General features: G+C 46.9%; 9 protein-coding genes across 9 annotated transcripts; 3 read left to right on the top strand and 6 right to left on the bottom strand.

Annotated features, from left to right (window-relative positions):
• Window positions 1-56: 56 nt before the first annotated feature.
• Window positions 57-2,039, bottom strand: POJ06DRAFT_100403 (permease for cytosine/purines, uracil, thiamine, allantoin-domain-containing protein). The gene is made up of 2 exons (XM_056183906.1): window positions 1,679-2,039; window positions 57-1,626 (listed from the first exon to the last, which is right to left on the bottom strand). Exons 1-2 carry the CDS (start codon window positions 1,878-1,880, stop codon window positions 164-166), a joined length of 1,665 nt encoding a protein of 554 aa, XP_056043712.1. The 5' UTR covers window positions 1,881-2,039; the 3' UTR covers window positions 57-163.
• Window positions 2,040-4,052: 2,013 nt separating this feature from the next.
• Window positions 4,053-4,452, bottom strand: POJ06DRAFT_267859 (uncharacterized protein; the record flags this gene model as incomplete). Its single annotated transcript, XM_056189268.1, has 2 exons — window positions 4,053-4,262; window positions 4,312-4,452. The coding sequence occupies 2 exons, from the start codon at window positions 4,450-4,452 to the stop codon at window positions 4,053-4,055; spliced, it is 351 nt and encodes a 116-aa protein (XP_056043713.1).
• POJ06DRAFT_100418 (uncharacterized protein) lies at window positions 4,309-5,980 on the top strand. The gene has a single exon (XM_056183907.1). The coding sequence runs from the start codon at window positions 4,658-4,660 to the stop codon at window positions 5,861-5,863; it is 1,206 nt and encodes a 401-aa protein (XP_056043714.1). The 5' UTR covers window positions 4,309-4,657; the 3' UTR covers window positions 5,864-5,980.
• Window positions 5,981-6,141: 161 nt separating this feature from the next.
• POJ06DRAFT_252197 (P-loop containing nucleoside triphosphate hydrolase protein) lies at window positions 6,142-8,280 on the top strand. Its single transcript, XM_056187494.1, has one exon. It carries the CDS (start codon window positions 6,304-6,306, stop codon window positions 8,176-8,178), a length of 1,875 nt encoding a protein of 624 aa, XP_056043715.1. The 5' UTR covers window positions 6,142-6,303; the 3' UTR covers window positions 8,179-8,280.
• Window positions 8,281-9,404: 1,124 nt separating this feature from the next.
• POJ06DRAFT_100451 (uncharacterized protein) lies at window positions 9,405-10,486 on the top strand. Its single transcript, XM_056183908.1, has one exon. It carries the CDS (start codon window positions 9,480-9,482, stop codon window positions 10,476-10,478), a length of 999 nt encoding a protein of 332 aa, XP_056043716.1. The 5' UTR covers window positions 9,405-9,479; the 3' UTR covers window positions 10,479-10,486.
• Window positions 10,487-12,241: 1,755 nt separating this feature from the next.
• POJ06DRAFT_252202 (P-loop containing nucleoside triphosphate hydrolase protein) lies at window positions 12,242-13,883 on the bottom strand (the record flags this gene model as incomplete). The annotated part of the gene is made up of 1 exon (XM_056187495.1): window positions 12,242-13,883. The coding sequence occupies one exon, from the start codon at window positions 13,881-13,883 to the stop codon at window positions 12,468-12,470; it is 1,416 nt and encodes a 471-aa protein (XP_056043717.1). The 3' UTR covers window positions 12,242-12,467.
• Window positions 13,884-15,757: 1,874 nt separating this feature from the next.
• On the bottom strand, window positions 15,758-17,173 carry POJ06DRAFT_237803 (P-loop containing nucleoside triphosphate hydrolase protein; the record flags this gene model as incomplete). The annotated part of the gene is made up of 1 exon (XM_056185969.1): window positions 15,758-17,173. The coding sequence occupies one exon, from the start codon at window positions 17,171-17,173 to the stop codon at window positions 15,758-15,760; it is 1,416 nt and encodes a 471-aa protein (XP_056043718.1).
• Window positions 17,174-19,047: 1,874 nt separating this feature from the next.
• On the bottom strand, window positions 19,048-20,463 carry POJ06DRAFT_281386 (P-loop containing nucleoside triphosphate hydrolase protein; the record flags this gene model as incomplete). Its single annotated transcript, XM_056189946.1, has 1 exon — window positions 19,048-20,463. One exon carries the CDS (start codon window positions 20,461-20,463, stop codon window positions 19,048-19,050), a length of 1,416 nt encoding a protein of 471 aa, XP_056043719.1.
• Window positions 20,464-22,337: 1,874 nt separating this feature from the next.
• Window positions 22,338-23,753, bottom strand: POJ06DRAFT_237805 (P-loop containing nucleoside triphosphate hydrolase protein; the record flags this gene model as incomplete). The annotated part of the gene is made up of 1 exon (XM_056185970.1): window positions 22,338-23,753. The coding sequence occupies one exon, from the start codon at window positions 23,751-23,753 to the stop codon at window positions 22,338-22,340; it is 1,416 nt and encodes a 471-aa protein (XP_056043720.1).
• Window positions 23,754-25,168: the final 1,415 nt, after the last annotated feature.

The following is a 25,168-nucleotide window of genomic DNA, read 5'->3' on the forward strand; positions in this document are numbered from 1 at the left end:
ACAGTGATGCCCACTTTTGTCAGCGGGGAAGTTCTTATGACGTCAACTAACATTCACAGTGAAACAGGTACAGTTTGCGTTGTTTCGAACTATATCCATATTCGTAAAGAGTGTGGAGCATGAAAATACGACCCTCTCAGTTTCATCACATAATACAATATATCTACTCCAACGGGCGCTTCTCTCCAAACGATCCACTGCTCTCGATGTCAACAACGTCACTCCTCTCATCATCAATAGTCACCGCGCGTTCGACATATGTCTCCTTTGCCGGCCAAAATTTACATATCACCGCATACGACAACACCGCAGCTCCGAAACCGTAGAAAAAGCCGACTTTGTAGAGATGCACCATGCCTACTATCGCAGTTGACGACGATACGGTGGGAATGAATCCGGGCAGCAGCGGTACCCATCCGATTGTGAACGCTGCAAATGCACGCCAATTGAATCCGTATTTGTATCGGTAGATACCATTGAAATCGTAGAGTTCGTAGACATCATATTTCCGTTTGTGGACGATATAGTAATCCGCTATTAACACTCCGCACAGTGGACCGAGCCAAACGGAGTAGCCTGCCATGAAGTTCAAGAATGCCGGCGCAGAAGTTAGGATATTCCACGGTGTCAGCGCCCAGGATCCAACAAATGCGGTTATGAATTGCCCGCGTCGAATGTTGATGTATTTCGGGAAGAGACAGTTCATATCGTTTGCTGCCGCAAGGGAATTTGCCGCGATGTTGAGACCGAGCTGGGAGAAGTAGAATGAGAGTGCACAGAAGAATGCAGCTGCTCGGCCGCCTTTTGATGTCCAGTGGTCGATAACGAGAAGCGGGTCCCAAAGAATTTTGCCGTACAGAAGTTTCGAGCCCGAGGCAACGACGACACCGATGAACGTGATTATTGTGGCAGTGAATGGGATTGCGAGCGCAGTGACATATGTATCGCTTCTGCGTCGGGCGTAGCGCGAATAATCTGGTGCGTTCACCATGAGCGTTGTGCCGCCACCGATGTTGGAGTTCAAGCCCGACATGAATGCCCACGCGAGCGTAGTGCCTGAGACTGTGTTCCCTTGTTTGAAAAGCGACGTTTCTCCGAGACCAACCTGACTGATTATCCAGCCCATGATTGCGAACGCGACGATGGGAGTGGTGATAGATTTGAGCAGGAATAGCCATTTGACTTTGTGGACGCCGACATAGTGGAACGGGAGACAGGTGATGAAGTAAACGATGTACGAGATCATAAACTGCGTCGTGATGTGCGCAGACTCGGGCAGTTGGTTCTTGACATTGTGAAACGACGGCCAGATGGCGTAGATCATCGACTGCACGCACTCGGCGCCGGTGTACGTCTGCACGCCATACCAGAAAATGCCGACGATCATTCGCATGACAATCATGAGGTACGACAGGTAGTAGCCGTACGACGCTCGACTCTGTATCGAGAAGGGTATGTTATACTGTGAGCCGCCAATGCCATTGGCGGTGATGACGACGCCTTGGACGAGATTTGCTAGCGCAATGCAAACAAGCGACAGTTTCCACGACAAGCCGATGGCCATTACTGAGGCAGCTGTTCGGAAGCCCGACACCGACAAGTGGTCGGAGATCCAGAAAAGAGCGACTGTATGCTGCTGTCAGTGCCAACTATTGACAATTCTTTCGAGTAGTCTTACAGTGTCGAGCATACCACGTCCGCTCTTCGACCGGCACGGGATCGAGATCGTGGTTTGAGTTCCCGGCCTCGGACACCGAGTCGAGCTGAATCCACTTGTCAAGCTTCGCCCAGAAGCCCACCGGCTCGGCTGGCTGGGCGACACCGGCAGCTTTGTCGTCTACTGGGACGATATTCACACCGTAGTTGTCCTTTGCGTCCATTGGTGCTTGCGGAAATTTCCTGCTAGAATGACAACAGGAACAGTGTCCTGTGAAAGGAATATATACAATAAAGAAGACTGTGGAGGACTGGCTTATCGTGTGGCGTACAAAGGGCGTACGCTCTGCGCGACTCAAGCAAGAACAGGACGCACGAGCTTGAGACTATTATTCCCCGATAGGTCTCAGGTCACATTGTCCAACTGTCCAATTCAGTTCCGGTGTTTCCCCTTGCAGTTGGAGATTTCACGACTGAAAGCATTTATTGGGACCTCCCTATTTACAATGATCGCGACTAGGAAGTCCATGGGTACAACTCCGCTTAGAATTGGAAACTCGAGAAAGTGAGGAAACTGCCGAGGCCGCCGAGTATCAACCGAAGGTACGAGCCGCGGGGGTGAGCGAGTGCTCGCCGCGCTCGCCGCCGCGATAACGCCGCGCTAGATAAGCGATGGTGCCAACGCTGTAGCACATGCCGAGACCAGAGTCCAGCGCAGGCCTTGGCGAGATTGTGTACTGCTGTGAAAGAACAATTGCGATAAGCGATCTGAGTAGAAGCGCCATACTTTGTTTTAGCCAAAATAGAGTAAAGACGACGGGTCCCTGCAAAGAAAATGTTGGCTCGACCACCGTGCCCACATCGCAGCGGAAAGTGCCGCATTTGCCTTGTCGGTATATCTGTATGCTACGTAAATAACCATCATTACTTGACTTGACTGAGAGTGACTATCGATCGACCCCGCGTCTTTAGTATAAACCGACTACATTTTAAAGCCAATTGCATACTTGGGATTGATTGATTTGTTCACCTGGTGGCTCGTCATATCCTGCGGCATGAATTAAAGTGCAACCTGCGCCTATCTACTTGGCATTCAACTCCTCGCGCTGGCGGTGCAATACTCACTTTCTATCCTGCAGCCCGGTAAATTCACCATAATAATGCATGCAACACCATAATGCATACCCAATGGATATTGCAACAGAAATTGTCTTTTTTTCCAGCTTAAAATCGCTCAAATTCAATCTCGTAGTCGACTAGTCGTGGTTTGGGCTATTCCACTTTGGGACGCACAAATTTATCGTGGTCTCCGCAAAATTGAATCGTGATCCGCGGACACTCTTGTACATAGGTCAACCATCCCAATCGGTCATTCAACTCCGTGGCTACCTTTTTGTCGGGAGCTGATTCTTGAAGCGCACTCTGCAAAGAGCAAGCAGAAACTAGACCAGGTTTATTTTAGTGACGCAAGTCTATCTACAGTAGTCGCTTATATAGAAAATACGATTATAACATAAGGTTAGAGTTAACAATGCCACGTTGCTTATGGTGACACTGTGACTGATCTGGACGCCAGTCCCTGTCTCAGTCGCCCAAAGCCGCACCAAGTTGCTTGCTAGTGATGCGACGCCATCGCCGGCAAAATGCGACCACTACTCATGTCAATTCAGGACTCAGAAAGTACGTTTGTGCCAATTGTGTGCCGAATGGCCTATCCCTATCCCTGTATACTGTGAGCTTCACCAAGCGATAAATATCAGCTTTTTCCCGCAATTCTGCATTGTCCCTTTTAAGGTATTCAAGCCAACCTCAGGATGTTTGTAGTAAGAGCACGCTCACCACGGTGACACTAGTGCGGTATATGCGAACCATTCCCAAGCAGGTCGCTGACTCGCGGTCCGTGTATGGTGTCCGTAATTGAGCGGGTGCCAGTGCAGGCTTGAGGATCCATTTACTTGCGACATAAGCGTGTAGCGTCCTGAGCATTTAATGTTGATCCCCTATCTATACGAGGTTGGATGCGCAAGGGAGTCCGTCAATCATCCGTAGCCCAATGAACGACCAATACTGCACGAGACAAGATCTGGAAGGATATTTCTGGGATATTCGAAGACGTGTAGCCGCGGGTGACCATTAGTTCGCTGCTAGGGAAACTGGCTCACTTGGAGAGATTTACCTTACCGAAACTCCTGACACGCCCAAGAAAGTCTAACAAAAGGACGCCAGAACAGCTGACATATTGGTCGGTGTTTCTGAGACTGAATTCTCTTTTACGAAAATAGTCTATTTGTTTTGCTTAGCAAAATGTTACTATATATTCTAGCAAATCAGCAAGAATCAGTACATGGGGGCCCTGCCCGTGTAATGTACTATAAATTCTGTCAATTTCTTCTTCTTCATCTCTTCAGCGCATGCTGAAATCTATATTTCGCGGTATCTTTAGCTCCGTCTGCCAGGAATGCCTGCAGAAGATTGGCATTTATAATTATTGGCACTTGTCGGATTTCTTCAATATCCTCTTGGCCAGGTGGACATAGATCATCCATAGTCAGACCTACATCAACGTTATCACCCTGCAGCACCATATGCGCATTCTCCACCACTGGCTATTGAAGTTATTAGTACCCTCACTCACAAAACGCATTTGCGACTTACAATTCTTGGGGACCGATTTACGATGCCCGAAATTGGATCTCGTCTATATATCTCTATAAAGGCTGAAGCCAGCGTTCCAAACCAGTTGAGCCCACGGTAGCCATAAGGTCCAAGCGGCTGATGGTGCCTAACCTCTGCCATAGTGCCGCGACATGGACCACGGTCATTAGCAACAGAAAATGCATTCATGACTTGTCGTCCCGGATAGCTAAATCTTGGAGTTTCATTCAGCGAGAAAAGAATCCCAGTGCGGCAGTGGAATTCTTGCATCCAGCGCGTGATATCAGCGAATATCTTCTCATATGTCTCTGCGTTCTTGTGCACTCCCAACCACCTACTTGCTTTGATGACGGCCAACACCCGACCATATTCTTGCACTAATAAGTCTGTCTACTGGTTTGGTCGTTGTGACAGAAAGAGCATAGAGAACGAGGCCCAAGACCATTCAAGCAAGTATTTCTCTGACTCACCATCATTGGAGTTGGAAGAAACGACCGCCCGTCGTTTCGCCTCTATCCGCAAATCTCTCCACCGACTTAACTGTAATTGCGGTGGTATCAAGTCAGTGAGGCGCGTTTTTACGACCGAAGCCCAAGCCCGACTTGCGGCATCAACATTGCTGGGCCATAATTATCACCTTATCGATTCCGCATTTGTGAACGACGGCGAAGAATTCGCTATGACGATCGACCAATATAAGCGACTATGCAACAAGTCAGCCATACGTTCTTTCAAGCTGTACCGTTGCCCACTTCAGCTTGAGTCGTCAATAGCAACCACTGGTACACGACCTTTACCAGTCGACCCATACTTTTTGGGATTATGGCTCGGGGACGGCACTGTCGGGAGAGCCGAAATTTCGTCCTCCGACCCAGAGATTGGTGTCTGGCTGGAGTCTTACGTGGAGCGACTTAACAGATCCATGCACAAGCTCCATTTGACCAAAGTTTTGAATCACAAGGCCGGCACGAGGATGGCAAACGGATATGTGACAAACATTGACGCTTTCAGATACAGGATCTCATGCCAAGCTAAGTGGCGGGGACAGTACAACCATGTTCTGACGGGTCTGCGAGAACTGGGCATTCTTAACGACAAAACTGACGGTATTCCTTGCTCGTATATGACTGCTGACGAGGATACGCGCCTGGCAGTGATTGCCGGCCTCATCGACAGTGACGGTACCTATAGAAAGTCAGAAAATGGCTACCGATTCGTCCAGACGACCAAAGAGCACAAAAAGATGGTTTATGACCTAAAGGAGTTGTCGTGCAGTTGTGGCATCTCAGTCTCGGGCGTGGGCGTAGAGATGAGAACGTCGCCGTTCACGGGCGAAAATTACGAAGCATACGTGTGTCATCTGGGCAAGGGTTCAATTAAGTTCCAGAAGCATCTGCTGCTTCCTCGCAAAAAGATGAATCTCGAATGGCGCTATGTCAACCACGATACTCGCACATTCACGATCTCGGAAGGACAATCTGGCGAATATAGGGCGATCAAAGTCAGCGGGGGGAAGTTTCAACTCGCGGATCGAGTTGTCGTCTGTAACTAAGTGTGGGCATTCCCTGGATTGGGCTGATGTTGTCTGCACGTGGGTATATTGTAGACCCGTAGTGGTCATCTTGGTATATATATATAGTATACCGACGATGCAACGCATCTATACGAGATACAACCCTACCTGTGCAGAATATTACCACGCCAACGGCACGTGTAGATTCAGCAGTTGATACCCAGTGTGGTTCAGTTACACCTCTCAGGGTAAGGGCTGGGTCAGTAGTGAGAGGGTGAGAAGATGATAATTGCCATCAGAACTCCCAACTGCGCCGCACATAAATAAAACCTAACCCAAACTTCGCGCCCTGCTTTGAAATTTTTCTACTACTCCCAACCGAATTTGCAGGATCCAGAAACTTTTCTTACTCAGGTCGTCTATCTCTGAACGATCGCCACTGCGTCGATACAATAGAAAGAATATTTTGGAGAGGCAAAATGCCCGACGCAGGACTTTCCCGGAAACGGAAACATTCGCAGAATTTATCAATGGCGAAATCTACGAAGCCAAGGCCGAAGCAGAGTGACAGCAACAGCCTGAGCGACAAGAAGGCTAAGAATAAGAAACGACCTGTTGAGGAAGATGAAGATGAGGAGGAGAATAATGATGTTGAGAAGATAGTCGAGGATTTGGATGACGATTTTGACGAGATTGCGGAGGCGCTCGGAGCAATTGATGATGAGGGCGAGCATGACGATGACGAGGACGAGGACGAGGACGAGGACGATGGTGATACGGGAGAGCAGGATGAGTCAGACGAGGACGTTGCGGCTGCTGAGAGTGACGACGATGCAAAACAAGAAAAAGTGTCGAATGAAATTGCGTCTCGATCGACGGTTATCCCTTCACCTACCGAAACTGACACGCCGACAGTCTTTACAGATCTCAAGCTCTCGGAACCAACGCTGAGAGCATTGACAGATGATATGAAATTTACAACTATGACTCCCGTGCAGGCACGCACAATTCCTCCTCTTCTAGCCGGGCGCGACGTGTTAGGCGCGGCCAAAACCGGATCGGGCAAGACCCTGGCATTCTTGATCCCGGCTGTCGAAATGCTGCGGTCACTCAAATTCAAGCCGCGCAACGGCACAGGGGTCATCGTTGTCTCACCGACGCGAGAGCTGGCGTTGCAGATTTTTGGAGTGGCGCGGGAATTAATGAAACATCATTCCCAAACATTTGGCATCGTCATCGGCGGCGCGAATCGTCGTGCAGAGGCGGACAAGCTTGCCAAGGGTGTCAATATGTTGATCGCGACTCCCGGACGATTGCTCGACCATTTGCAGAATACGCAGGGCTTTATCTTTCGTAATTTGAAAGCACTGGTGATCGACGAGGCGGACCGGATTTTGGAGATCGGTTTCGAGGACGAGATGCGGCAGATCATCAAGATCTTGCCAAAAGATGATCGTCAGAGCATGCTGTTTTCCGCGACGCAGACAACTAAGGTTGATGATCTGGCCCGGATATCGCTGCGCCCAGGACCGCTGTATATCAACGTCGACGAAGGACGCGAGACGTCTACGGTCGAGGGTTTGGAGCAGGGGTACGTTGTATGCGACTCAGATAAGCGGTTCTTGCTACTGTTTTCGTTCTTGAAGCGCAATATCAAGAAGAAAATCATTGTGTTTCTGTCATCTTGCAATTGCGTCAAGTATTTCGGCGAGTTGCTAAACTACATCGACCTGCCCGTGCTAGATCTCCATGGCAAACAGAAACAGCAGAAGCGGACAAACACGTTTTTCGAGTTTTGCAATGCCAAGCAGGGAATTTTGATTTGTACGGACGTTGCCGCGCGAGGCCTCGATATTCCAGCAGTCGATTGGATTATCCAGTACGACCCGCCTGATGATCCGCGAGATTATATCCACCGCGTGGGCCGAACCGCGCGAGGGGCGCAGGGCAAGGGCAAGTCGCTAATGTTCCTGCTGCCGTCTGAGCTAGGGTTCCTGAGATATCTGAAGGCGGCGAAGGTGCCGTTGAACGAGTACGAGTTCCCGACCAACAAAATCGCCAACGTGCAGGGACAGTTAGAGAAGCTTGTCGCGGGGAACCATTGGTTACATGAAAGCGCGAAGGACGGGTACCGCTCGTACGTGCAAGCGTATGCGAGTCATCATCTCAAGCCCGTCTACCAGGTCGACAAGCTTGATCTGGCGAAGGTCGGCAGGGCGTTTGGGTTTAAAGTCCCACCGAGGGTGAATTTGCTGGTGGGAGCGGGAATGAAAGATAAGGAGAAGAGCGAGAAGAAGAAGTATAGACAGCATGGACGCGGCGGTGGGAAGGGCAAGAGGATTCGCACGGAGTAATGTCATTTGTTCAAGTTGGGTAAAAAAAAAAGTTTCGCACTTTGTACTTGTATTCTGGTATTGTATTGTTGGCTTGTAATGTGCATATTATACTTGCTCTTACTTGACAATGGGCCCTAGTCCATATAGGGTTCGCAGATTGTGATCTGTGACTAGTGATCTGTGAGTTGGGAGGAAAGCAGTCACGCAAATTTCTGACCACACCAAACCAAAGGTCAACAGCGACGGCTCGTGAACAGCAATATCCGCACGCAACTGAGCAAGATATGCCTGAACTGTGGGATTATTATGTAATTATACGTGCAATATGCGTCGTCAATCCATTGCGGTATACAGTTTGCAGTGCTGTCTGCTTAACAGAGCGCGATCTGGCGGTTTTCGTGGTATATCCAATGACGTAGACTTTGCACTGATCGGCACATCTATTGCACTGCAATTGTAGTTACGGCACAGGTGGCCGAGAGTGCGTCAGCATATGAGCAGTCACTCTTTAGCAGGATTACACACGGATCATCGGAACGAGTTGCAGATAAGTGCGTGTGGATTTTGCTGGCTGGTGCTGCTTCGGTTTAGGCGGGGTTCGTTGGGAGTTGGGACCAAAAGGCCAATGAGCTCTGGGTCCAACTCCCAGCGTTCATCCCGCGTTAAACTGGGGCGCGCTCTGCGAAAACATGCCGCGAGCCACACATTGTAATTTACCTCTCTAGGTCTAGGGTTATGCTCAACGAGCCCCACAACAAGCTCTGGGGAGCTGTGCACCCTTCGATAGCTTGCGCGCACCATCTCGTCGGCCACCATCGACGGACAGCCAACGCTCATCCAACATCCGATTCACCCATTGCCAGTTCTCCGGATCGGATTCTGCTCCCTAATTGCTACGTCTCTGCCATTCTGCTCACTCCATTTGCAATCGTCAGCTCGCATTGCCCTGCTGCAACTACTTGCTGATTTCCAAGTCCACAACATCGCGACTCCCCTGGACTGTTCCTGGGCACACTAGTAATCGAGCATCCCGACGCTGTTCACGATATCAACGCCGTGTCCCTGAGCCGACCCTTGTCAGCTGTCAAGATCGCCAGCTGATAATCAATATTCTGACGACGAGTTTTGTTTTTCCTACCGCTCAGTCGCGTCTGCGCAATTTCACCTCCGCCGGTCTCCCGTTCTGCCTGCCCCGACGACTTGTTCTCTTTGGCCGTGGAAGTATGTCGCTCGTGTCTGCGTAGATGGGTGCCACTGATTGCTAACCGAGTGTCAGTCTCCATGTCCGCCACCCGCTGCTGAATCGTGTTTGCTTGCCCATGTCCTACTACGACGCCGTGGGCCTGCTCGCCATCTGCGACGCCATTGAAACAGTCGAAGCTGCCTCGTCCTCATCCAACTCATCTGCCTCTCCATCGCCTCCACCCCCCGGTCTAGCCCATAAGACTCTCCTAGCGGCTTACCACCATTCGCACTCACACTCGCATCACTCTCACATCCACGCTCACCACATACACTCGCACCCACATTCGAGCCACCACCATCATCATTCCCATCACCCGCGCGGCCCACCTGCGAGCAGTAGCAGCAAGCTCCCAATGGACCACCATCACCATCGTATCCAACATATCTCCGCCGGCGATCTCAGCGGTCTCGACTTGGACGGCCTCAGCGAGAGCGAACAGTCAATGTCCTTGGCTCCGGCCATCGACCCTGCCTTCCTCCCCATCGATCCCGCCATAGCCGCGCCTGATTCCGAGGGCTCGTCCCGAGCGGAATCCGAAGAGGTCAAGGGCGAGTACACTACTGTCTCACCGTCGCTCTTCCCATCGGATCCCAATCTGCGGCCGTCTCAGACTCCCCAACGAGCACCGCCGCCAAAACGACAAAGACCGTCGTCGACTACGCCAGGAACAAAGCCCAGCGTGTCACATGCTCCGTCATCATCTTCGTCGGCCGTCCCTCCAGAACTGCGGAGCGAGGAATGCCATATCTGCGGCCGCATCTTCCGCGGACCCAAATCGTCTACACACAAGCAGCAGCACATCCGGAGGCTGCATCCAGATGATTACCAGCCTAAGCGTGGCGGCAAGAAACGCGCTCTGAGCATCGCGAGCGCGGGCGCGGAGCAACCTAGTAGTGCCGCAGAGCAGACCGCGTCAGACGGCAGTTCGTCGGCCGAAAAACGAGTCAAGACGAAGAAGGAACCAACTGTCCCGGTCGCAGTACCAGTTGCGGTGCCAGTTATGCCTGTACCGGTGTCTGCAGCGTCGGAATCGAGTACCATGCGACCGTCAGAATCGTCATTCCTCGAATAGCCTCGTCAATAATGCTTATGAGGTTTTGGCGAAAAACAAGTGGTCTTCGTAAAAGCAACAAAAGTTAGACTTGTTTTCGTTAGTGACTGAAAATTTTTTTGAGGTGTTCACGTATACAATTATGACCTCGGTGTTTGTCGTCTTATTATTCGTCTTTGTCTCTGCTCTTTGTTTATACGCCCAAAAAAAAAGCATCGCCGTTTGTTTTTCTCAGCCTGTCTCTGCTTCTAATTTGTATTTATATGCTTGTGCTGTGTAATGTGTCTATGTGTTTTGGGTGTGTTTTTAAGCAGTAATTACCATAGACAAAAGCGTTGTGTTGTATGTATAATTATTGTTTGTTCAAGTGTTGTGTTATTGTGTTTAAGTATGTATGTATTTTAGTGCAAAATGTATGCATACAGGTACTTATTTATTGTCGAGGGTATATTATTAGTTTCGTAAATAGAGTGTAGTTCATGCGATTGACCCCTGTAGAATAATGCCCTAGATGTAAGACACTTGTTAGAAAGGTAAATTTAGCACTCTCTTGTTCAGATGATCAGATCTCGTCGTCATCGCGGTTCATCACGGATCCGTATGTCCAGGAGTCCAGTCCTGTCTAGTTTTGGTTGCCCTGTATACTGTCGAATCAGGCCGTTAACCTTAAGAATCTAGCGCCCGCTTGTGACCTTCCCCGTAGTGTGTACTCAGCACTATAGAACCTCCCCGAAATAAAAAAAATTACCATTGTATGACCTTTGGCGACTCGTCCAATTGTAGATGCACATTATCATCTACACCAGTTTAACTATTTATCTCTAACGAAGGGAATCAAGTTTGACAGGTTCAATGTGTGTCAGGATTAAGCCGCGACAAAGTTTACCGCTATACGTGCGACGACATTCCAAGAAGTCTAATGAAGTGTTAAGCTCTAATTGGGAACTCGGAATTGGTGATATACTACCAAAGCTCAATTTGACAGGTCTGGGCTTGTGGTAACTAGCGCGCACGCAACCTTTTTCGTTAGAATACCACATCAGCAGCCACTACTTTTCTTTACTCAACATTCAGTCATCGCGTTCAAATATCTCGGCACTCCAATCTGTATGGATTATGTTCTTGAGGTATTCGATAAATTTGCTAGTTAGTCTAATTGGCAGATACTTGTGTCTATCGGAACCGCCGTCTTCTGACCGAAACAACTATATTGTGCCATCTGTCTGACGTCAGCTTAATCACTGTGATTCATACCTATTGCTTTATTCGGGCGTTTAGGACAGGAAATAGGTTTGCTATCGGAGCACATTACTGCAGCGCGACTAGCTGTTACGAGACGTGAGTGAGGGGTTTATGGTAGGCACCGGTGTTAGATGCTATCAGTTTGAGAGTCCAACAAGTTAAACAAAATATCGAAAATCTTAGCCTCGTTAACCTCAATCTTGTTTATTATTAGTCAGCCGCCCAAGGTTATTAAAATTTACATTTCAACTAGACTTATACTGTACAAGCCGGTGGTGTTTACTTATTTCCCACAATATTGGGTGAATCACGGCATGACATTAACGGATCACCAGCTAAAGGCATATGGCTGCCTAGCGTAGAATGTTTAATCATTTTGATAGATGTCCCACCCAACCCTATTTTATTTAAAATTTTTTTTTTTTTTTTTTTTTTTTTTTTTTTGCGATAGGAATCCACACGTTACGTTTGGCATGTATACCGTGGATATGTTCAAAAGACCATGAGTCAATTAACAGGTTTCGCCTGTCGGATCGTATAATTTTAATATCTACAACCTGGAGAGCTCTTTGTCATAATGCCAATCAATGGGTACATTTATCGTCCGGCTTCTAATCTTTCCATTGCGTGCTTTATTCTAGTCTTTCATGCATCAAAGTAAAAGGTCTCCACAGTTTTCTGAGTGCCTTAACTGCATGGTCTTGACATGTCTGCATGAATTCCACATTCGGTAAGCGACACTGTGTTCGCAGGGGTATGGTGGGTAATTCAATGCCACATAACATGCCTAACAAGGGCGGCGTTTCTCGCCAATCCGTCAAATAAGGTAGGGTCGAGCTCTTCGGGTGAGGATGGTGCGCCTATGACCACCTGTCTGCCGAGAGTCTCCACGTGGTGAAAGATGTCCTGGACAGTATCGCCAGCAGGTTTACCTGTCGATTGTAACGCTGCGCGCGTCAGTTGAAAAGACACAAACAGCTCCTTAAGATACGCGAACGACCATCCTTCTGTGCGACGAGAGAGCTCGTGACCAAATTCTTCAATAGTTGGGTATTGATCGCCAACAATGACGACTCCTAGAGATTCGAGCTTCAAGAGCCAGGCGCGGATGTACTCGGTCCGCAGAGATTGAGAAGGTAAATTAAACACATATTTGGTGTCGAACCGTGATGGCCGGTTGAGGATGGCTTGATCAATCTTCTCGGGGTGGTTCGTTGTTGCCACCGTCAATATACCGTGGTTACTCTCGAGACCGTCCAGTTCATTGAGAAAAAACGAGCGGGTCGTGGGTTCGACGAGTGAGTCAAGATCTTCAAGGACGAGGATACAAGGGGCCGATTGTCGTGCTCTTGTGAAGATAGCCCGAATGCCCTGTTCGGGACCCATAGGGGACTTGAACGATTTCACGTATAGACAAGGCACATATGCACCCTTTATGATCGCCTTGATTGCCTCTGTCTTACCATTCCCTGGTGCCCCGATTAGAAGAATTCCGCGCTTCCATGCCACGTTCAATGACTTGTATACATCTTCGCTGTCAAAAAAGACCGACGTATCTCGACGCAGGTCTTGACGCATGTCTGCTTCCAAAAATATGTCTTTCCATTCTGCACTCTGGACAGCTTGGTACATGGCCTTGTCCTTTCTCCAAACTTGATCGAAAACCCAGACTTCGTTCTTCAACGTGTCCATCCACTGATATACACTTTGCACGAGTTTGGTTCCTGCGGTTTGGTCCTCAGCTTCGAAGACCAAATATGTAGCCCGCATTGGTCCCTGATAATCCATCCAATGAAACTGGTAGATATTAAAGTGTGTTGAGGCATAGTCTATTTCAAACACACCGTTTCGAAGAGATTTCAGAAGCGAGGGTGGTGTCTCATCGTCGTCAACAGGCCCGCGCCGGAAGCGTCCATAGTAGTCGCTTCGAGTCAACACAGTATGCTGCTTGGGAACCTGCTCCCCAGCTAGAATATCGCTTGCAACATTCTGTGATGCGAGGAATCCCGACACATCGAAGTTTGGATCGTCAAGGGAAATAATCTGCCGATCGGGATGTTGCATCTTTACATACTGGAATAGGTGATAGTGCGTATTAATTGATCTCCCGCCGTAAGCGTCCTCGAGGCCCATGGCTATCCAGTCGAAAGTCGCCTCTGCCTGCGGCGGTGCTGACACCGGCATGTAGGGGCAGTCCAACAGCGGCAAGAACCCGCGCAAGAAGTACGGCAACGTGCAAAGAAACGAGTAGGAAACCATGAACGAGCTGCTAATCGGAAATATTAGGACTTGGTTGCGTTCGCGGAGGAGAATATTGAGGAACCGAGCTCGGAAGATGAAGACGTATGGCCGGATCGAAAGCGCAAGATGCAGGACGCCAGCAGTGAGTCAGTGACGGTTGGGTCGACGGCGCTATACCCAAGTCGGCCGTGGGCGACAGTAATGTAATCTAGAGACGTTAATGTGATAATGATAGTGTTTGTGTCCTGTGATTTTTTGATTTTGGATTGCTAGTATTACAGGAATATTAAATTATATAAGTAGAGTTAATGTATGATGATAATGCACTTTTGCGCCACAGTTCGGGAGCACATGGTTCGAGACGTTCAGTGAAATATCTGAAATTACTACTAAATACCAAACCGGCAATTTAAATAAGCACGGATCGGTAGTAATGAACGGTATGTTACTAACCGTGTCATTAAGACGGTGCATGTGCTCTCGTCGAAATTAGGTTGGCTATATTCGTTAGCGTGTACGCGCACATTCTACATTCTGCAGCTAAGTTAGCACTTCTAATTGAGCAATATCGTTCGCGGCTTGAGGCTCGTCGAAACGGTAGCTAAATTAACTACCAATAGTAATAATGTAGCAGACGAAGGCCATTCAATCAGTAAACTGTGGAATCGTTCTTAATTGACAACATAATAAGCTTCGCAGATTGGCGATGGGCGCCGACCCCTGACGTTGCGCAAGGTTCGTGAAGTGTGCCAGGACCAACATTGTCTTGGGAGACTAATTTTATAAATCTTAATTTTTATTTATTTAACTATAACTTAGTTATGGCCTAACTAACAGTTATTGTTTAAAGGGCTGTTACGAATATTATTCGCAACGAATATTCGCCCGAATAATTATTCGCAAAATTTTGGGTTGCGAATAAATCCTGCGAATATTATTCGCAACAATTATCGATTGCGAACAAATTATTCGCGAATATTCGCAATTCGCAAATTATTGAGTAGCTACTTTTATATCGGATGTCCCGTTCAGTTGCGCGTTGACGGGAAGCAAATTAGTCTGCTAGTCTGCTATCTATCAAATGAGATGATAACTGTATACCATGATTTTACTAGCTCTTACGCAACCTGACCCTAACCCTAACCCAGCTAGACGCTACATATTGCCTAATTAGTCAACTTTCTAGCTTCTTTAAGCATGTCACGTGATAATTTGCGAATCATTATTCACATACTCTAAGCCTGCGAATAAAATTAGCGAATATTATTCGCACTGTTTTGAATTACGAATACGAATAACGAATATAGCGGATATCTGCGAATATTCGCATTCGCAACAGCCCTAATTGTTTTGGTAATAACTAAGTAAGTTAACTAGTTACTAACTTAACTTATTTTATTTATCTATTTTTCTTTTTTTGAGTAATATTATTTCTTGTAAACCATTTTCTGTCAAGTGTTCTTTATTTAACATTTTATTAGCCGTGATCGACCGCCGTCCTACTCGTTGGAAGGCTACCCAGCGCCAGACTATCCCAGGTTGCTAAGCCATGCAAACGTCTTTCATCAGCTGTGCTGTGCTTCGGATACTTTAATATCTACAACCTGGAGAGCTCTTTGTCATCATTCCAATTATCAACGGGTACATTAATTGTCTACCTTCTATTCTTTCTATTACGTGCTTTATTCTGGTCTTTCGTGTATCAAAGTAACAGGTCTCCACAGTCCTCTGAATGCTCTAACTGCATGGTCCTGACATGTCTGCTTGAAGTACACTTTAGGTAAGCGACACTTGTTCGCAGAGGTATGGTGGGTAATCTAATGCAACACAACAGGCTTAACATGGACAATATTTCTCGCCCCTGCGTCAGATAGTGTAGCGTCAGGCTCTTCGGATGAGGATGGTGCGCCTATGACCACCTGTTTGCCGAGAGTCTCCACGTGGTGAAAGATGTCCTGGACAGTATCGCCAGCAGGTTTACCTGTCGATTGTAACGCTGCGCGCGTCAGTTGAAAAGACACAAACAGCTCCTTAAGATACGCGAACGACCATCCTTCTGTGCGACGAGAGAGCTCGTGACCAAATTCTTCAATAGTTGGGTATTGATCGCCAACAATGACGACTCCTAGAGATTCGAGCTTCAAGAGCCAGGCGCGGATGTACTCGGTCCGCAGAGATTGAGAAGGTAAATTAAACACATATTTGGTGTCGAACCGTGATGGCCGGTTGAGGATGGCTTGATCAATCTTCTCGGGGTGGTTCGTTGTTGCCACCGTCAATATACCGTGGTTACTCTCGAGACCGTCCAGTTCATTGAGAAAAAACGAGCGGGTCGTGGGTTCGACGAGTGAGTCAAGATCTTCAAGGACGAGGATACAAGGGGCCGATTGTCGTGCTCTTGTGAAGATAGCCCGAATGCCCTGTTCGGGACCCATAGGGGACTTGAACGATTTCACGTATAGACAAGGCACATATGCACCCTTTATGATCGCCTTGATTGCCTCTGTCTTACCATTCCCTGGTGCCCCGATTAGAAGAATTCCGCGCTTCCATGCCACGTTCAATGACTTGTATACATCTTCGCTGTCAAAAAAGACCGACGTATCTCGACGCAGGTCTTGACGCATGTCTGCTTCCAAAAATATGTCTTTCCATTCTGCACTCTGGACAGCTTGGTACATGGCCTTGTCCTTTCTCCAAACTTGATCGAAAACCCAGACTTCGTTCTTCAACGTGTCCATCCACTGATATACACTTTGCACGAGTTTGGTTCCTGCGGTTTGGTCCTCAGCTTCGAAGACCAAATATGTAGCCCGCATTGGTCCCTGATAATCCATCCAATGAAACTGGTAGATATTAAAGTGTGTTGAGGCATAGTCTATTTCAAACACACCGTTTCGAAGAGATTTCAGAAGCGAGGGTGGTGTCTCATCGTCGTCAACAGGCCCGCGCCGGAAGCGTCCATAGTAGTCGCTTCGAGTCAACACAGTATGCTGCTTGGGAACCTGCTCCCCAGCTAGAATATCGCTTGCAACATTCTGTGATGCGAGGAATCCCGACACATCGAAGTTTGGATCGTCAAGGGAAATAATCTGCCGATCGGGATGTTGCATCTTTACATACTGGAATAGGTGATAGTGCGTATTAATTGATCTCCCGCCGTAAGCGTCCTCGAGGCCCATGGCTATCCAGTCGAAAGTCGCCTCTGCCTGCGGCGGTGCTGACACCGGCATGTAGGGGCAGTCCAACAGCGGCAAGAACCCGCGCAAGAAGTACGGCAACGTGCAAAGAAACGAGTAGGAAACCATGAACGAGCTGCTAATCGGAAATATTAGGACTTGGTTGCGTTCGCGGAGGAGAATATTGAGGAACCGAGCTCGGAAGATGAAGACGTATGGCCGGATCGAAAGCGCAAGATGCAGGACGCCAGCAGTGAGTCAGTGACGGTTGGGTCGACGGCGCTATACCCAAGTCGGCCGTGGGCGACAGTAATGTAATCTAGAGACGTTAATGTGATAATGATAGTGTTTGTGTCCTGTGATTTTTTGATTTTGGATTGCTAGTATTACAGGAATATTAAATTATATAAGTAGAGTTAATGTATGATGATAATGCACTTTTGCGCCACAGTTCGGGAGCACATGGTTCGAGACGTTCAGTGAAATATCTGAAATTACTACTAAATACCAAACCGGCAATTTAAATAAGCACGGATCGGTAGTAATGAACGGTATGTTACTAACCGTGTCATTAAGACGGTGCATGTGCTCTCGTCGAAATTAGGTTGGCTATATTCGTTAGCGTGTACGCGCACATTCTACATTCTGCAGCTAAGTTAGCACTTCTAATTGAGCAATATCGTTCGCGGCTTGAGGCTCGTCGAAACGGTAGCTAAATTAACTACCAATAGTAATAATGTAGCAGACGAAGGCCATTCAATCAGTAAACTGTGGAATCGTTCTTAATTGACAACATAATAAGCTTCGCAGATTGGCGATGGGCGCCGACCCCTGACGTTGCGCAAGGTTCGTGAAGTGTGCCAGGACCAACATTGTCTTGGGAGACTAATTTTATAAATCTTAATTTTTATTTATTTAACTATAACTTAGTTATGGCCTAACTAACAGTTATTGTTTAAAGGGCTGTTACGAATATTATTCGCAACGAATATTCGCCCGAATAATTATTCGCAAAATTTTGGGTTGCGAATAAATCCTGCGAATATTATTCGCAACAATTATCGATTGCGAACAAATTATTCGCGAATATTCGCAATTCGCAAATTATTGAGTAGCTACTTTTATATCGGATGTCCCGTTCAGTTGCGCGTTGACGGGAAGCAAATTAGTCTGCTAGTCTGCTATCTATCAAATGAGATGATAACTGTATACCATGATTTTACTAGCTCTTACGCAACCTGACCCTAACCCTAACCCAGCTAGACGCTACATATTGCCTAATTAGTCAACTTTCTAGCTTCTTTAAGCATGTCACGTGATAATTTGCGAATCATTATTCACATACTCTAAGCCTGCGAATAAAATTAGCGAATATTATTCGCACTGTTTTGAATTACGAATACGAATAACGAATATAGCGGATATCTGCGAATATTCGCATTCGCAACAGCCCTAATTGTTTTGGTAATAACTAAGTAAGTTAACTAGTTACTAACTTAACTTATTTTATTTATCTATTTTTCTTTTTTTGAGTAATATTATTTCTTGTAAACCATTTTCTGTCAAGTGTTCTTTATTTAACATTTTATTAGCCGTGATCGACCGCCGTCCTACTCGTTGGAAGGCTACCCAGCGCCAGACTATCCCAGGTTGCTAAGCCATGCAAACGTCTTTCATCAGCTGTGCTGTGCTTCGGATACTTTAATATCTACAACCTGGAGAGCTCTTTGTCATCATTCCAATTATCAACGGGTACATTAATTGTCTACCTTCTATTCTTTCTATTACGTGCTTTATTCTGGTCTTTCGTGTATCAAAGTAACAGGTCTCCACAGTCCTCTGAATGCTCTAACTGCATGGTCCTGACATGTCTGCTTGAAGTACACTTTAGGTAAGCGACACTTGTTCGCAGAGGTATGGTGGGTAATCTAATGCAACACAACAGGCTTAACATGGACAATATTTCTCGCCCCTGCGTCAGATAGTGTAGCGTCAGGCTCTTCGGATGAGGATGGTGCGCCTATGACCACCTGTTTGCCGAGAGTCTCCACGTGGTGAAAGATGTCCTGGACAGTATCGCCAGCAGGTTTACCTGTCGATTGTAACGCTGCGCGCGTCAGTTGAAAAGACACAAACAGCTCCTTAAGATACGCGAACGACCATCCTTCTGTGCGACGAGAGAGCTCGTGACCAAATTCTTCAATAGTTGGGTATTGATCGCCAACAATGACGACTCCTAGAGATTCGAGCTTCAAGAGCCAGGCGCGGATGTACTCGGTCCGCAGAGATTGAGAAGGTAAATTAAACACATATTTGGTGTCGAACCGTGATGGCCGGTTGAGGATGGCTTGATCAATCTTCTCGGGGTGGTTCGTTGTTGCCACCGTCAATATACCGTGGTTACTCTCGAGACCGTCCAGTTCATTGAGAAAAAACGAGCGGGTCGTGGGTTCGACGAGTGAGTCAAGATCTTCAAGGACGAGGATACAAGGGGCCGATTGTCGTGCTCTTGTGAAGATAGCCCGAATGCCCTGTTCGGGACCCATAGGGGACTTGAACGATTTCACGTATAGACAAGGCACATATGCACCCTTTATGATCGCCTTGATTGCCTCTGTCTTACCATTCCCTGGTGCCCCGATTAGAAGAATTCCGCGCTTCCATGCCACGTTCAATGACTTGTATACATCTTCGCTGTCAAAAAAGACCGACGTATCTCGACGCAGGTCTTGACGCATGTCTGCTTCCAAAAAAATGTCTTTCCATTCTGCACTCTGGACAGCTTGGTACATGGCCTTGTCCTTTCTCCAAACTTGATCGAAAACCCAGACTTCGTTCTTCAACGTGTCCATCCACTGATATACACTTTGCACGAGTTTGGTTCCTGCGGTTTGGTCCTCAGCTTCGAAGACCAAATATGTAGCCCGCATTGGTCCCTGATAATCCATCCAATGAAACTGGTAGATATTAAAGTGTGTTGAGGCATAGTCTATTTCAAACACACCGTTTCGAAGAGATTTCAGAAGCGAGGGTGGTGTCTCATCGTCGTCAACAGGCCCGCGCCGGAAGCGTCCATAGTAGTCGCTTCGAGTCAACACAGTATGCTGCTTGGGAACCTGCTCCCCAGCTAGAATATCGCTTGCAACATTCTGTGATGCGAGGAATCCCGACACATCGAAGTTTGGATCGTCAAGGGAAATAATCTGCCGATCGGGATGTTGCATCTTTACATACTGGAATAGGTGATAGTGCGTATTAATTGATCTCCCGCCGTAAGCGTCCTCGAGGCCCATGGCTATCCAGTCGAAAGTCGCCTCTGCCTGCGGCGGTGCTGACACCGGCATGTAGGGGCAGTCCAACAGCGGCAAGAACCCGCGCAAGAAGTACGGCAACGTGCAAAGAAACGAGTAGGAAACCATGAACGAGCTGCTAATCGGAAATATTAGGACTTGGTTGCGTTCGCGGAGGAGAATATTGAGGAACCGAGCTCGGAAGATGAAGACGTATGGCCGGATCGAAAGCGCAAGATGCAGGACGCCAGCAGTGAGTCAGTGACGGTTGGGTCGACGGCGCTATACCCAAGTCGGCCGTGGGCGACAGTAATGTAATCTAGAGACGTTAATGTGATAATGATAGTGTTTGTGTCCTGTGATTTTTTGATTTTGGATTGCTAGTATTACAGGAATATTAAATTATATAAGTAGAGTTAATGTATGATGATAATGCACTTTTGCGCCACAGTTCGGGAGCACATGGTTCGAGACGTTCAGTGAAATATCTGAAATTACTACTAAATACCAAACCGGCAATTTAAATAAGCACGGATCGGTAGTAATGAACGGTATGTTACTAACCGTGTCATTAAGACGGTGCATGTGCTCTCGTCGAAATTAGGTTGGCTATATTCGTTAGCGTGTACGCGCACATTCTACATTCTGCAGCTAAGTTAGCACTTCTAATTGAGCAATATCGTTCGCGGCTTGAGGCTCGTCGAAACGGTAGCTAAATTAACTACCAATAGTAATAATGTAGCAGACGAAGGCCATTCAATCAGTAAACTGTGGAATCGTTCTTAATTGACAACATAATAAGCTTCGCAGATTGGCGATGGGCGCCGACCCCTGACGTTGCGCAAGGTTCGTGAAGTGTGCCAGGACCAACATTGTCTTGGGAGACTAATTTTATAAATCTTAATTTTTATTTATTTAACTATAACTTAGTTATGGCCTAACTAACAGTTATTGTTTAAAGGGCTGTTACGAATATTATTCGCAACGAATATTCGCCCGAATAATTATTCGCAAAATTTTGGGTTGCGAATAAATCCTGCGAATATTATTCGCAACAATTATCGATTGCGAACAAATTATTCGCGAATATTCGCAATTCGCAAATTATTGAGTAGCTACTTTTATATCGGATGTCCCGTTCAGTTGCGCGTTGACGGGAAGCAAATTAGTCTGCTAGTCTGCTATCTATCAAATGAGATGATAACTGTATACCATGATTTTACTAGCTCTTACGCAACCTGACCCTAACCCTAACCCAGCTAGACGCTACATATTGCCTAATTAGTCAACTTTCTAGCTTCTTTAAGCATGTCACGTGATAATTTGCGAATCATTATTCACATACTCTAAGCCTGCGAATAAAATTAGCGAATATTATTCGCACTGTTTTGAATTACGAATACGAATAACGAATATAGCGGATATCTGCGAATATTCGCATTCGCAACAGCCCTAATTGTTTTGGTAATAACTAAGTAAGTTAACTAGTTACTAACTTAACTTATTTTATTTATCTATTTTTCTTTTTTTGAGTAATATTATTTCTTGTAAACCATTTTCTGTCAAGTGTTCTTTATTTAACATTTTATTAGCCGTGATCGACCGCCGTCCTACTCGTTGGAAGGCTACCCAGCGCCAGACTATCCCAGGTTGCTAAGCCATGCAAACGTCTTTCATCAGCTGTGCTGTGCTTCGGATACTTTAATATCTACAACCTGGAGAGCTCTTTGTCATCATTCCAATTATCAACGGGTACATTAATTGTCTACCTTCTATTCTTTCTATTACGTGCTTTATTCTGGTCTTTCGTGTATCAAAGTAACAGGTCTCCACAGTCCTCTGAATGCTCTAACTGCATGGTCCTGACATGTCTGCTTGAAGTACACTTTAGGTAAGCGACACTTGTTCGCAGAGGTATGGTGGGTAATCTAATGCAACACAACAGGCTTAACATGGACAATATTTCTCGCCCCTGCGTCAGATAGTGTAGCGTCAGGCTCTTCGGATGAGGATGGTGCGCCTATGACCACCTGTTTGCCGAGAGTCTCCACGTGGTGAAAGATGTCCTGGACAGTATCGCCAGCAGGTTTACCTGTCGATTGTAACGCTGCGCGCGTCAGTTGAAAAGACACAAACAGCTCCTTAAGATACGCGAACGACCATCCTTCTGTGCGACGAGAGAGCTCGTGACCAAATTCTTCAATAGTTGGGTATTGATCGCCAACAATGACGACTCCTAGAGATTCGAGCTTCAAGAGCCAGGCGCGGATGTACTCGGTCCGCAGAGATTGAGAAGGTAAATTAAACACATATTTGGTGTCGAACCGTGATGGCCGGTTGAGGATGGCTTGATCAATCTTCTCGGGGTGGTTCGTTGTTGCCACCGTCAATATACCGTGGTTACTCTCGAGACCGTCCAGTTCATTGAGAAAAAACGAGCGGGTCGTGGGTTCGACGAGTGAGTCAAGATCTTCAAGGACGAGGATACAAGGGGCCGATTGTCGTGCTCTTGTGAAGATAGCCCGAATGCCCTGTTCGGGACCCATAGGGGACTTGAACGATTTCACGTATAGACAAGGCACATATGCACCCTTTATGATCGCCTTGATTGCCTCTGTCTTACCATTCCCTGGTGCCCCGATTAGAAGAATTCCGCGCTTCCATGCCACGTTCAATGACTTGTATACATCTTCGCTGTCAAAAAAGACCGACGTATCTCGACGCAGGTCTTGACGCATGTCTGCTTCCAAAAAAATGTCTTTCCATTCTGCACTCTGGACAGCTTGGTACATGGCCTTGTCCTTTCTCCAAACTTGATCGAAAACCCAGACTTCGTTCTTCAACGTGTCCATCCACTGATATACACTTTGCACGAGTTTGGTTCCTGCGGTTTGGTCCTCAGCTTCGAAGACCAAATATGTAGCCCGCATTGGTCCCTGATAATCCATCCAATGAAACTGGTAGATATTAAAGTGTGTTGAGGCATAGTCTATTTCAAACACACCGTTTCGAAGAGATTTCAGAAGCGAGGGTGGTGTCTCATCGTCGTCAACAGGCCCGCGCCGGAAGCGTCCATAGTAGTCGCTTCGAGTCAACACAGTATGCTGCTTGGGAACCTGCTCCCCAGCTAGAATATCGCTTGCAACATTCTGTGATGCGAGGAATCCCGACACATCGAAGTTTGGATCGTCAAGGGAAATAATCTGCCGATCGGGATGTTGCATCTTTACATACTGGAATAGGTGATAGTGCGTATTAATTGATCTCCCGCCGTAAGCGTCCTCGAGGCCCATGGCTATCCAGTCGAAAGTCGCCTCTGCCTGCGGCGGTGCTGACACCGGCATGTAGGGGCAGTCCAACAGCGGCAAGAACCCGCGCAAGAAGTACGGCAACGTGCAAAGAAACGAGTAGGAAACCATGAACGAGCTGCTAATCGGAAATATTAGGACTTGGTTGCGTTCGCGGAGGAGAATATTGAGGAACCGAGCTCGGAAGATGAAGACGTATGGCCGGATCGAAAGCGCAAGATGCAGGACGCCAGCAGTGAGTCAGTGACGGTTGGGTCGACGGCGCTATACCCAAGTCGGCCGTGGGCGACAGTAATGTAATCTAGAGACGTTAATGTGATAATGATAGTGTTTGTGTCCTGTGATTTTTTGATTTTGGATTGCTAGTATTACAGGAATATTAAATTATATAAGTAGAGTTAATGTATGATGATAATGCACTTTTGCGCCACAGTTCGGGAGCACATGGTTCGAGACGTTCAGTGAAATATCTGAAATTACTACTAAATACCAAACCGGCAATTTAAATAAGCACGGATCGGTAGTAATGAACGGTATGTTACTAACCGTGTCATTAAGACGGTGCATGTGCTCTCGTCGAAATTAGGTTGGCTATATTCGTTAGCGTGTACGCGCACATTCTACATTCTGCAGCTAAGTTAGCACTTCTAATTGAGCAATATCGTTCGCGGCTTGAGGCTCGTCGAAACGGTAGCTAAATTAACTACCAATAGTAATAATGTAGCAGACGAAGGCCATTCAATCAGTAAACTGTGGAATCGTTCTTAATTGACAACATAATAAGCTTCGCAGATTGGCGATGGGCGCCGACCCCTGACGTTGCGCAAGGTTCGTGAAGTGTGCCAGGACCAACATTGTCTTGGGAGACTAATTTTATAAATCTTAATTTTTATTTATTTAACTATAACTTAGTTATGGCCTAACTAACAGTTATTGTTTAAAGGGCTGTTACGAATATTATTCGCAACGAATATTCGCCCGAATAATTATTCGCAAAATTTTGGGTTGCGAATAAATCCTGCGAATATTATTCGCAACAATTATCGATTGCGAACAAATTATTCGCGAATATTCGCAATTCGCAAATTATTGAGTAGCTACTTTTATATCGGATGTCCCGTTCAGTTGCGCGTTGACGGGAAGCAAATTAGTCTGCTAGTCTGCTATCTATCAAATGAGATGATAACTGTATACCATGATTTTACTAGCTCTTACGCAACCTGACCCTAACCCTAACCCAGCTAGACGCTACATATTGCCTAATTAGTCAACTTTCTAGCTTCTTTAAGCATGTCACGTGATAATTTGCGAATCATTATTCACATACTCTAAGCCTGCGAATAAAATTAGCGAATATTATTCGCACTGTTTTGAATTACGAATACGAATAACGAATATAGCGGATATCTGCGAATATTCGCATTCGCAACAGCCCTAATTGTTTTGGTAAT

The sequence above is a fragment of the Lipomyces tetrasporus genome (assembly GCF_029532465.1).
Source record: "Lipomyces tetrasporus strain NRRL Y-64009 chromosome Unknown POJ06scaffold_5, whole genome shotgun sequence".
Taxonomy (NCBI): domain Eukaryota; kingdom Fungi; phylum Ascomycota; class Lipomycetes; order Lipomycetales; family Lipomycetaceae; genus Lipomyces; species Lipomyces tetrasporus.